Genomic DNA, 12065 nt, shown 5'->3' on the forward strand with positions numbered 1-12065 from the left:
ACGCCGCTCATGTGGAGGAGTGGGGAATCAAACCCGGTTCTCCAGATCAGAATCCACTGCTCCATCCACTACACTGGCTCTTAACCACTACGCTGGCTTTAACCACTACACCACATAGTAACCTTTTACGCTGGTATTTTGTACTGGACCATATCCACTCGCTTTTATGACTGCTTGAGCCAGCCGCAATCCTTTTACCCTACCTTCCTCCAAGGAGACCAAAGGGGTATAAATTCTCCTGTCCTCCATTCACATGATATTGTTATACCATCTCTGGGCAACATTAACAAAAGCCACAATTAAGACAACAATGACAGTCAGTTGGTTTAATATGCTGATGCATCCAACAATTTATTTCTCATTTCCATCTAAGGTCGATGGCTTCAAAGTTTATTTCATAGACCCCCCCAAACTCCAGCTGCTTATATTTCAAAATAATAAAATGTTTTGAGGTCAGGGGAAACTGCCAGTGGGAACTGTTATCATACTCCACCCCAGTATTAACCAGGCCTGCTTCCAGGTAATTCACTCATTACCATATATAGCTTCTATCATATGCCCCGTGGCGCAGAGCGGTAAGCTGCAGTACTGCAGTCCAAGCTCTGCTCACGACCTGAGTTCGATCCAGATGGAAATCGGTTTCAGGTAGCCGGCTCAAGGTTGACTCAGCCTTCCAGCCTTCCGAGGTCGGTAAAATGAGTACCCGGCTTGCTGGGGGTAAAGGGAAGATGACTGGGGAAGGCACTGGCAAACCACCCCATAAACAAAGTCTGCCTAGTAAACGTCGGGATGTGAAGTCACCCCATGAGTCAGGAATGACCCAGTGCTTGCACAGGGGACCTTTACCTTACTTTTACATATGCCCTGGCCTTGAAGAAAACATAGTTTATTCCTGTTTGCCTGGAGGTCATTCTTATTCTCTCCAGGTGACTACACAAGAGGCTGTTTGCAACCCTGAACGAGTAAATCTATTCATTGAAGCTATTGATCCACCCTGCCCTCCACAAGATGGCCCAGGCTAGCCTGATCTTGTAAGCTAAGCAGGGTCACCCTGGTTAGTATTTGGATGGGAGACCACCAAGGAAGTCCAGAGTTGCTACACAGAGGCAGGCAATGGTAAACCACCTCTGTTCACCTCTTGCCTTGACAACCCTAGAGACTTGTCATAAATTGGCCGCAACTTGACGGCATTTTCCACCACCTCATCGGTCCATCCCAATCTCTGCATTCTAGCTTTTAGTCCCTCCTAATCTCAGGACACTTGCAGCACCCCTTCCCCAAAATTGGCCTCTCCCCCAGCCGGCATCATTCTTTTATAGTTTATTTTTTATACACTTTATCTTATGCCAATAAAGGCTACTTGACTTGACTTATAGTTTATTTTAGCTGACATTTTTGTAGAGGCTTGAATTGATAAGTTTTTTTAAAACAGTGGAAATGGAACATTAAATGAAAACACCCCCTTCAATTGGCTTGACCCCAGCTACCGAATGTTTGCCAAAAGTTCTATAGAAGCAGAGTGCAGCTACTGAGCATTGAAGTTCGAATGGCTCATGGATGCTGCCTGCAATTTGGCCATCCCATATTCAAACTGGGATGGAGGCGGATCGAGCAGATGCCTGTTTGTCTCAGCTTGCCCCCCTTTACATTCCAGTTGTTAAATTCTGGGACCTTTCCAAAATGCCACATCCTCTGGAGATATAGAAGAAGAGTTGGTTTTCATATGCTGACTTTCTCTACCACTTAAGGAAGACTCAAACCGGCTTACAATCACCTTCCCTTCCCCAAAACAGTCACCCTGTGAGGTGGGTGGGGCCAAGAGAGCTCTAACAGAGCTGTGACTAGCCCAAGGTCACCCAGCTGGCTTTGTGTGTAGGAGTGGGGAAACCAACCTGGTTAACCAGATTAGCCTCTGCCGCTCATGCGGAGGAGTGTGGAATCAAACCCAGTTCTCCAGATTAGAGTCTACCGTTCCAAACCACTGCTCTTAACCACTACACTACTAGTGGCAGGACACAAAATTCAGCAATACATATGAACATGCTCTACAAAGCTGTGTAGGTGTAAAATATAAGCCTTCTTGGCAAGAACACACAGAAGAACCCAGGCCCATACACACTCACACATTGATGCAAAGATGTCCTATGGTGTGTTCACAAAACATCAAGGAACGAGATAAATATAAGGAGGACAAAAGCAAATTCAGGGTACATAACGTCAGTGATGACAGTGGGCAGGAACAGGCAAGGTGACGGCAACCTTGAAAACTAGTCTGTGCAGGTTACTAGTCCACAAAGGTTTACCCAGCCTGCCGGCCGCATCATTTTACAAAAGTTTGAACGTACAAAGCGTGCCTTGTATAATTGGTCTGCTAGTTCAGCATTGTCTGCTCTGACTGGCAGAGTGCCACGTGGACAGAGGTCTTGTGCGATGCCCGATGTCCCTTTTCAAAGGAGACGACAAGCGACGGAACCCGAGACTGTCTGCGTGGGCTAGACCACTGCTCCAAATCCCCTCCCATGGTTTCACTGTTCGGTCACCTGGCGATGACTCTTGCTTCCTACTGGCTATCGAGACACCCGTATATAGTTTCCCAGCACAACCTCACAGAGTTCTGGGCAAGATACTTCGCCCACATTCTTTACTAAAAGCTTAGAGCACCAACAAGGGATCATGAGAGTTCTGGGAAGACGTGCAATCCTCATTCATCGCAGAAGTACCCCTCTGGCGACCAAATGGTCAGGATATGGAGAGATCTAGGAATTGCACCCGGCTAGGGACTTTCCTTGTGGAATCTGGTTGGCTGCTTCCAAAGACAGAGTGCCAATTTGAGTGGACCGTTGTTCCCAACCAACAAATGGTTCTTCACTTTCTGCTTGCCGGGGCTGGCCCTGCCTTGAGGCGTTTTCCTTGGGTGCCATTCAGGTAGAGTAAACTGTCTGATATTTATTCCGTTATTGTCATCTATTATTATTTATTCTATTGTGTGCATGTGTTAAGTGCTGTCAAGTTGCTTCCGACTTATGGCGACCCTATGAATGAATGATCTCCAAAACATCCTATCATCAACAACCATACTCAGGTCCTGCAAACTGAGGGCCGTGGCTTCCTTTAGAGAGTCAATCCATCTCATGTTGGGTTTTCCTCTTTTCCTGCTGCCTTCCACTTTCCCTAGCATTACTGTTTTTTTTCCTATAACTCTTTTCATCTCATAATGTGACCAAAGTACAATAGCCTCAGTTTCATTATTTTAGCTTCTAGGGAAGAGTTCAGGCTTGGTTTGATCTAGGACTCACTGATTTGTCTTTTTGGCAGTCCATAATATCCATATTTACTCTGTTATCAGCCAATTAACAAAATCTTGCTTGATCCATAATCTGAGTAAAACAATGCTTCGGAAAGGGGAAAATAAGAGCATACTTTGTTTTTAGAAGACGGACATCCATGTTGCAGCAGGTACCATCTTAAAATAGGCATGCCTTCCTTTTTGAAAGGTGGGGGGCTGTCTACAGTTTTTATGAGTACTTATGTTTTGAAAAATGACTTTTTAAAAAGTATATTTCCTGATTAATCAGGAGCACTTTGTTAGTCCAGGATCAGATGAGCATGCCTATTATATTAGGGGCTTTGGATTACAAGCAGGATGGTGCTGCTGCAGTCGTCTTGTTTGTGGGCTTCCCAGAGACACCTGGTTGGCCGCTGTGTGAACAGACTGCTGGACTTCATGGGCCTTGGTCTGATCCAGCAGGGCTTTCCTTATGTTCTTATGGAGGATGGGGCTATCCACGGCTTCTAGTCAAAATGGATACTAGTCATGATGCATACCTATTCCTTCCAGGATCAGAGGATTCCTATGATATTAGGTGATGTGGAACACAGGCAAGATAATGCTGCTGCAGTTGACTGGTTTGTGGGCTTCCTAGAGGCACCTGGTTGGCCACTAGGTGAACAGGCTGCTGGACTTGATGGGCCTTGGTCTGATCCAGCAGGGCTTTCCTTATGTTCTTATGGAGGATGGGGCTATCCATGGCTACTATTCAAAATGAATACTAGTTGTGATGCATCCCTATTCTCTCCAGGATCAGAGGAGCATGCCATTACATTTGGTGCTGTGGAACACAGGCAGGAGAATGCTGCTGCAGTCGTCCTGTTTGGGGGCTTTCTAGAGGCACCTGGTTGCCCACTGAACAGACTGCTGGATTTGACGGGCCTTGGTCTGATTCAGCAGGGCTTTCCTTATGTTCTTATGGAGGGTTTATTTTGATTGATTAAATCAGCGGCTTTGTGTTATTCCGCAAGAGTCTTTGGAATTTGGCTGCACGATCTTTTGTTGGCCCAGAGAGGGATTTGTGGGCTGGGGCGGTGGCCCTCTGGCGCCGGGGTGGACGCGGGTGTGCTTGACAAGATGTGAAAGCTGGCTGAACCTCTGTTCGCAGACCCGACATGCGTAAGGCCTCTCGCCTGTGTGTGTGCGTTCATGTTGAACCAAGGTGGATCGATCCGCAAAGCACTTGGGGCAGAAGGAGCAGGCGTAGGGGCGTTCTCCCGTGTGCAGGCGCTGGTGGATGATGAGGATGGAGCGGTGGCGGAAGAACTTGTCGCAAACGCGGCAGTGGAACGGCTTGCTGCCGGTGTGGATCTGCCGATGCGTCCGCAGGTTGCAGCTCTGGGTGAAGGCCTTCCCGCACTCCGGGCACTTGTACGGCCGCTCCCCGCTGTGCGTCCGCAGGTGGATGTAAAGGTTGCTCGGGTGGCCGAAACGCTTGTCGCACTGTTTGCAGGCGTACGGCTTCTCTTTGGTGTGGACGTACCGGTGGCGGCGCAGGTCGGCCCGCTGCTTGAAGGCCCGTCCGCAGTCCAGACACGTGAGGTCTGAGACCACCGAGGCGCAGAACGGCGGGTGCCACGTGATGATCGGGATGGCCGTCTCGTGGAACTTCACCTTTATGGACAGAGGCTGCTGTTTCTCCTCCTGGGGCTGACCCTTCTCCCGAGGAGGTGCATCGTCTGGCAAACGCAGTTCCTTCTTCAGTTTGGGGGGCTCATTGGTTGCCTCTAGTTTATTTCTCAGTTTGGGGGGTTCGCTAAGCAATAATGGCTCCTTCTTCAGCTTTGGGGGTCCGTCCTGCGGCAGCGGTCTCTTCGTGTGCTTACGGGGCTTGGTGGTTGCAATCGTGGCGTTAGCTTTCTGAGATGTTTCTCCTTGCAAGGGTGACTGAGATATCTGTGGCCCAGAAGCAACTTCATTTATCAAGGGTGTCTCCTGTTTTTTCCTTTGGGGGATTTTACCTTTTGGGGCTGACGCTTGCCTTTTCGTGGGGCAATTTCTGCTCGGGGACACCCTTGTATGCCCCTGTTTGTGGGGCTTAGAAGACTGATGCTTCTCAGGAGTGGGAAGTTCATTGTAAGCCGCATCCACGGGGCCCGAATAGTCCTGCGTTGCTTTCATTGCTGTGGACTGTCCCATCTCCACTATTTGAGCTCTCTTTGCAGCAGCCTTCTTCTCCATTACCAATTTCTTAAAGGCCAGAAGCAGTGCATTTCCTGCAATAGAAAGAATGACAGGCTGATGCAAGTTTGTCTCTGAAGGAAGCCCCCCCCCCAAAATAGCTCCTAGTCCCCAACACCTGCTTTTTAGAATGGGTAGGGTTGCCAACCTCCAGGTACTAGCTGGAGATGTAATAGCAGATCTCCAGCCGATAGAGATCAGCTGACCTGGAGAAAATGGCCGCTTTGGCAATTGGACTGTATGGCACTGAAGTCCCTCCCCTCCCCAACCCCCACCCTCCTCAAGCTCCGCCCCAAAAACCTCCCGCCGGTGGTGAAGAGGGACCTGGCAACCGTAAGAATGGATAAACAAATGAAATGGACTGGTTGATAGGATTATCCCTTGTGGATTATCCCTTTCCACTGAGAGAAGCGCTGTGCTTTCCCTAGCGACATCCTGTTCAAATCAGGTCATTCATAGCTAAACTCCCCCATTTCATCCCCTTCCTTGAACTGACTTTTTGTAAAATCTCCTGTTATGGTGTATGGGCTTTCATCTCGGAAACGTGGTTCTCCCCCTTGCTCTATCTGGGTGATCAACGCAGGTTTCTGCAGAGGAACGCCTGCCAAAAAAAAGAAAGAAAGAAAGAGGGAGGGAGGGAAAGGGAGATCAGTTAGGGCATGATAGGGTTGCTAACTCTGGCCTGGTTAACCCCCCGGTGGATGAGGGAACTAGGAAAGGGTCAGCCTTGGTGCTTGTTGCCATGGAAATGAGAGAAGCGCAGTGCGCAGGCCAATTCTCACCCAGTGTGGACACGTTCCGGAAGTTCTCCAGCATGACCTCGCAATACAACGTTTTCTGCTCCTCGGACAGCAAGGCCCACTCGTCGCTGGTGAACTTCACACAGACCTCTCTGAATGGCACCGTTGGCTTTCAGGGGAGGAAAGAAGAGTCAGTTTAGAAATGGAATGGGAACGCACGAGCCAGACTTCACCAGAATACATCAAAATACACTGAGGGAAAGGCCCTTTTCCCAGCCTTCTTATACAGCAGTAGGGACCATTTAGCAGCCAGTCCCAAACTCAGCTGTGGAATCTGAACAGTGTCCCCAAACATAAGAGAAGAAGAAGAAGAGTTGGTTTTTATATGCCGACTTTCTCTACCACTTGAGGAAGAATCAAACCGGCTTACAATCACCTTCCCTTCCTCACACCAGACACCCTGTGAGGTAGGTGGGGCCGAGAAAGCTGTGACTAGCCCAAGGTCACCCAGCTGGCTTTGTGCATAAGAGTGGGGAAACAAATCCAGTTCACCAGATTAGCCTCGGCCGCTCGAGTGGAGGAGTGGGGAATCAAACCTGGTTCTCCAGATAAGCATCCACCGCTCCAAACCACCACTCTTAACCACTATACCACGCTGGCTGGAGGTTGAATCCAGCCAGTTATCCCACTCAATTTCACCCAGTTTCCCTCCTTAATAGAGCTCTTGCCCCCATGGGTTTTGTCCATGCAGATCCCATGATTCCCAGTAATGCCTTTTTGGGTGGTCAAAGGGAATGTCTCCTTCCTTTTTACCAGCAGAAAAGCTGGTTGGGTCCAGCCCAAAGACTATGGAAGGCCACCATCTTCCCCCACCCCCACCTCCAAATTCAAACTACTTCAACTGTGGGACCTCTGAGGGATTCCTATGGCCTTCATACCCTGCTTGTGGGCATCCCAGAAACATCAGGTTAGCCTCTGAGGGACCAGTAGGGTTGCCAGGACCCTCTTCACCACTGGTGGGAGGTTTTTGGGGTGGAGCCTGAGGAGGGCAGGGTTTGGGGAGGGACTTCAATGCCATAGAGTCCAATTGCCAAAGTGGCCATTTTCTCCAGGTGAACTGATCTCTATCGGCTGGAGATTAGTTGTAATAGCAAGAGATCTCCTGCTAGTACCTGGAGGTTTAAATAAACAAGAAATGCTGAAAACAACTATGTTTAAACAATCACAGCACACAGGCTCATAAGTAGAACAACATTTACTAACAATAATGTGACTGCACTATGAAAACAATCAACAGTACAAAGTACAAATATCCAGTTTACAACATATAAATGGAAATAATATCGAGGGAGTGGATTTCTCCTTTTTAATTTCCTTTATAAAGATGTCACCAGGTTACTTCACCAGGAAACACTGGAATTCCTCCTTAATCATGCACAGTCCAAATTGTAAGTAAAGAACAATGTCCAATTTTGAACAATGGAGTCCAATAACGAACAAAACGGCACCTCCAGATTGATGTTCGTTTCGCAATAAAACTTGCTTCATCAGTTGGTCTTTTGTCTTTTTATATGCAAATTGCAATGCTATGAAGTATTTTCATGGGTACATATACCTCTGCAAAATAACATGAAATATTCTGACATCTTACCATTGTTGTAATGAATTGCATTATGCATGGTAAGATGTCAGAATATTTCATGTTATTTTGCAGAGGTATATGTACCCATGAAAATACTTCATAGCATTGCAATTCGCATATAAAAAGTACCTGGAGGTTGGCAACCCTAGGGAATAGGGATGCTGGACTAGTTGGCCCTTTGGTCTGATTCAGCTAGGAGTGGCATCCTCCAGGTGAGGCCTGGAGGTCTCCTGTAACTACAGCTGATCTCCAGATAGGGTTGTCAACTCTTGGTGGGGAAATTCCTGGAGTTTGGGGGGTGGAGCCTGGCTGGGGAGGGTGGGGTTTGATCTCAGTAGTCTGGAGATGAGCTGTAATTTGGAGAGATCCCCAGGTGCCACTTGGAGGCCGGCATCCCTACACTGAGGTCCCTCTCCCCGCTCCAAATCCTGCTCTCCCCAGGCACCACACCCAAATCTTCAGGAATTTCTCAGCTTGGAGTGGGCAAGCGTAGAGCCAGCAGGGAGCTTTTTTGTATTCTGAATCCATCAAAGTTAACGAAGAAACGAAAACAAGGCCCTCTTTCTCACAGGGAGCAAACTCCTCTCCATCTCTCCTGCCTTCTCTCAGTTATCTGCCTTCTTTCTTTTTTTTCCCTCAACACAACACATAACAAAATACACAACATGTATACTTAATTCAACACTATTACCATGCTAAGACAAAACCATATTATACCTATATTCAGGGCAAGTCTGCAATCTACAGGCACATGAACACATATGAAGCCGCATTATACTGAACCAGACCCTTGGTCCATCAAAGTCAGTATTGTCTACTCAGACCGGCAGCGGCTCTCCAGGGTCTCAGGCAGAGGTCTTTCACATCACCTACTTGCCTGCTCCCTTTAACTGGAGATGCTGGGGATTGAACCTGGGACCTTCTGCATGCCAAGCAGATGCTCTACCACTGAGCCGCGGCCCTTCCTAGCTACTAATATTCTTAAAGCTTATTACACATATAAAGTGTAAAATATAGGTAAACCAAGCAGAGAGGGGAGAGAAAAACTAAACATATTTTCAAGGTTATTGATATACAGATTACATTATTTATTGTGGTATACTATCACGTATATATCATAGGCATTTTATTAAAGTGTTATTAAAATGCCACACAAAACCTGGTTATAGTCTCTATATTATATTATTACGCTGTATTATCTTTCTTAAAACCTTATTATTGTATTTGGTCTAATTGCAATACATATATATTATAATGCTAAACAAATGTCGTTAAGCTACTGTTCTCCTACCATTACTGCTGTAACTCATTGTCTCGTCATTTAACTTTATACCACTTATTTCACAGTGAAATATAGTCATAATACATTTTCCAGCTCAGTTACCTGCTTTCTCATCTGGAAGCCTTCGGCAAGATCCACCGCCTGGTCGCAGGTGTCGGGGCCACGTTCCCTGACCCAGCTCTGCATTTCCTGCGGCAGGATCATCAGGAACTGCTCCAAGATCAGCAGCTCCAAGATCTGCTCCTTGGTGAGTTTCTCTGGCTTCAGCCAGCGGCGTCCGAGTGCCCGGAGCTTCTTACACGCCTCTCGGGGGCCCTCGGCCTCCTGGTATCGGAACTGCCTGAAAGACTGACGTTGTTTCTCCGGAGTGACACCGTACCGGTTCAGGATCCTCTCCTTCACAAGGCTGTAGTCTTGAGTAGAGAAGCTGCAGGCCAGAAGAGCTTGGCCACTCAGATGCGGCTTCAGCCGGGCCACCCACTCATCTCTGGGCCAGTGGTAGGCACAGGCTAGCCCTTCGAAGGCCTCCAGGTAGGCCTCGATATCATCCTCCAGGTGAAGCTTAAGCACCCATGTGTTGTCCAACGAGAGTGACAACGTTGGCACTGCCTCAGAAGAGGCATCTAGGTCTTTCAGAACCTCCTGAGATGTACTGGCTGATTCCAAGCACGTTGGAGGATGGTGGGCTTCTTCGTACTTCAGCTTTTCACTCCTAGAGACGAACGGCAAAGGCTGGGTTCCCATGGCTTGTAATACTTGCTGCCAGGAGTCCTCCCAGCACTGGGTCGTCCCATTGTCTGCCTGTTCTGGAGCCACATGACGGAGCAGCTCTTCAATTGTGCCACATTGTACCACACTGGGAAGGTTGGCCAACCTTTCTAAAGCATCCGCCTTCTCAGGGGACTGCAGCTTTTCACTCCTGGAGATGAACGGCAAGGGCTGGGTTCTCATGGCTTCTAATACTTGCTGCCAGGAGTCCTCCCAGCACCGCGTCGTCCCAGTGTGCGCCTGCTCTGGAGCCACATGACAGAGAAGCTCTTCGATTGTGCCACATTGTACCACGCTGGGTAGGCTGGCCAGCCTTTCTAAGGCTTTGGCCTCCTCAGGGGCTGGCTGCGGCAGAACCTGAACAGCAAGTGTAGATCCAGTGTTGACCTCGACAGACATTTTCTCCATCTGTCCAACTTTGTGCCTTGGACCCGTGAAGTCTGTTTCTCAGGAAGTTGCTGGGCAGCACCCAGATGCCCACTTCATGTGCTAGGCTCAGGGTGACTGGACTCAGGAGATTGGTATTGGCACTCCAGCAAGGTTACCACACAATGCTCTCAACAACAGCGGAGGGACAGCCTTGTCTGAAGAGCCAGAGGCTTCAAAATGCTCTCTTTCTGGCCTAAGAGAGTGAAAAGGAGTAAAACGTTTAATCTGCAGACAAGAAGAAGTAGAAGAGTTGGTTTTTATATGCCAACTGTCTCTGCCACTTAAGGGAAACTCAGACCAGCTTACAATCACCTTCCCTCCCCACAGCAGACACCTTGTGAGGTAGGTGGGGCTGAGAGAGCTCTAACAGAACTGTAACTTGCCCAAGGTCACCCAGCTGGCTTCGTATGTAGGAGTGGGGAAACAAACCCAGTTCACCAGATTAGCCTCCGCCGCTCGGGCGGAACAGTGGGGAATCAAACCCGGTTCTCCAGATCAGACTCCACTGCTCCAAACCACCGCTCTTAACCACTACACCATGCTGGCAAGTCAATAAAGCGTAAATGCGAGGGAACAACCTTTTTACTCCAACAGCAGTTCAGAAACAGGGTGTTTGGAGAAATATTAAAATTGCCTTTGTAGAGGTTTGAAGGAGAGACACGCCTGTCAGGAGCACCGGTGTACCCCAGGGCTTTTATTGATTCATTTGCTTGTTTCAATTTATAACTCACCCTCCCACCACAAAGCGGGGCAGAAAACCAGTTAACAACAATGAATAAAAATAACTTTCAGTTTACAATAAAGAATACAAAGAACAATTTAAAAACACTGTAAATAAACACAACAAAATACCATTTTATAAATACAATAACATGCAATTTAAAACTCCAGCCAGTGCCAATTTTAAATAGAGACGGACCATAGCCGTCACTGCCCTTGCCTTCCTCTCTCCCCACCCACAGCCCCCAAATGCTAATTCTCCCCGCATGCTAACCTAAGAGGCATGCCCAGGTGTTGACATAGAATAATAGAATTGGAAGGGACCACCAGGGTCATCTAGTCCAATCCCCTGCACAATGCAGGAAATTTACAACTACCTCCCCCACACACACACCCAGTGACCACTACTCCATGCCCAGAAGATGGCCAAGGTGCCCTCCCTCTCATGATCTGCCTAAGGTAAGGTCATAGAATCAACATTGCTGACAGATGGCCATCCAGCCTCTCTTTAAAAACCTCCAGGGAAGGAGAGCTCACCACCTCCCGAGGAAGCCTGTTCCACTGAGCAATGGCTCTAACTGTTAGAAAATTCTTCCTAATGTCTAGACGGAAACTCTTTTGATTTAATTTCATCCCGTTGGTTCTGGTCCGACCTTCCGGGGCAACAGAAAACAACTGGGCACCATCCTCTATATGACAGCCCTTCAAGGACTGGAACATGGTTATCAGATCCCCTCTCAGTCGTCTCCTCTCCAGGCTAAACATATCACCTGCTTCTATGATATTTGCAAATTGCTTGTGTGGCTGGGGCCAAGGTCCACCCAACATCGACGCACATTCCCTTTCCAAACCCTGCCCTGAGCAACCGTCACAACCAACCAGCCCCTTCCAGCATGGCACCCACCTTTTGGGAATGTGCCACTTACACCAACTAACACCCAGAATATAATAATCCCCAGTATCCCACCTACCTGG

The 12065-nt window shown here is 48.2% G+C and overlaps 1 protein-coding gene across 1 annotated transcript; it reads right to left on the reverse strand.

Annotated features, from left to right (window-relative positions):
* Positions 1 to 4273: 4273 nt before the first annotated feature.
* Positions 4274 to 10340, reverse strand: LOC130490409 (zinc finger protein 626-like). Its single transcript, XM_056864236.1, has 5 exons — positions 10272 to 10340; positions 9276 to 10064; positions 6292 to 6418; positions 6006 to 6110; positions 4274 to 5544 (listed from the first exon to the last, which is right to left on the reverse strand). The coding sequence occupies exons 1-5, from the start codon at positions 10338 to 10340 to the stop codon at positions 4274 to 4276; spliced, it is 2361 nt and encodes a 786-aa protein (XP_056720214.1).
* Positions 10341 to 12065: the final 1725 nt, after the last annotated feature.

Source organism: Euleptes europaea, chromosome 18, assembly GCF_029931775.1.
Source record: "Euleptes europaea isolate rEulEur1 chromosome 18, rEulEur1.hap1, whole genome shotgun sequence".
NCBI lineage: Eukaryota > Metazoa > Chordata > Lepidosauria > Squamata > Sphaerodactylidae > Euleptes > Euleptes europaea.

Excerpts from the sequence above, each read along its gene's own strand:
- LOC130490409 (XM_056864236.1), bottom strand. The coding sequence starts at position 10,340 with ATGTCTGTCGAGGTCAACACTGGATCTACACTTGCTGTTCAGGTTCTG. Across the intron at positions 6,111-6,291 it reads CCGGAACGTGTCCACACTGG|GCGTTCCTCTGCAGAAACCT; the intron begins GTGAGAATTGGC and ends TTTTTTTGGCAG. Across the intron at positions 5,545-6,005 it reads AACAGGAGATTTTACAAAAA|GAAATGCACTGCTTCTGGCC; the intron begins GTCAGTTCAAGG and ends TTTCTATTGCAG.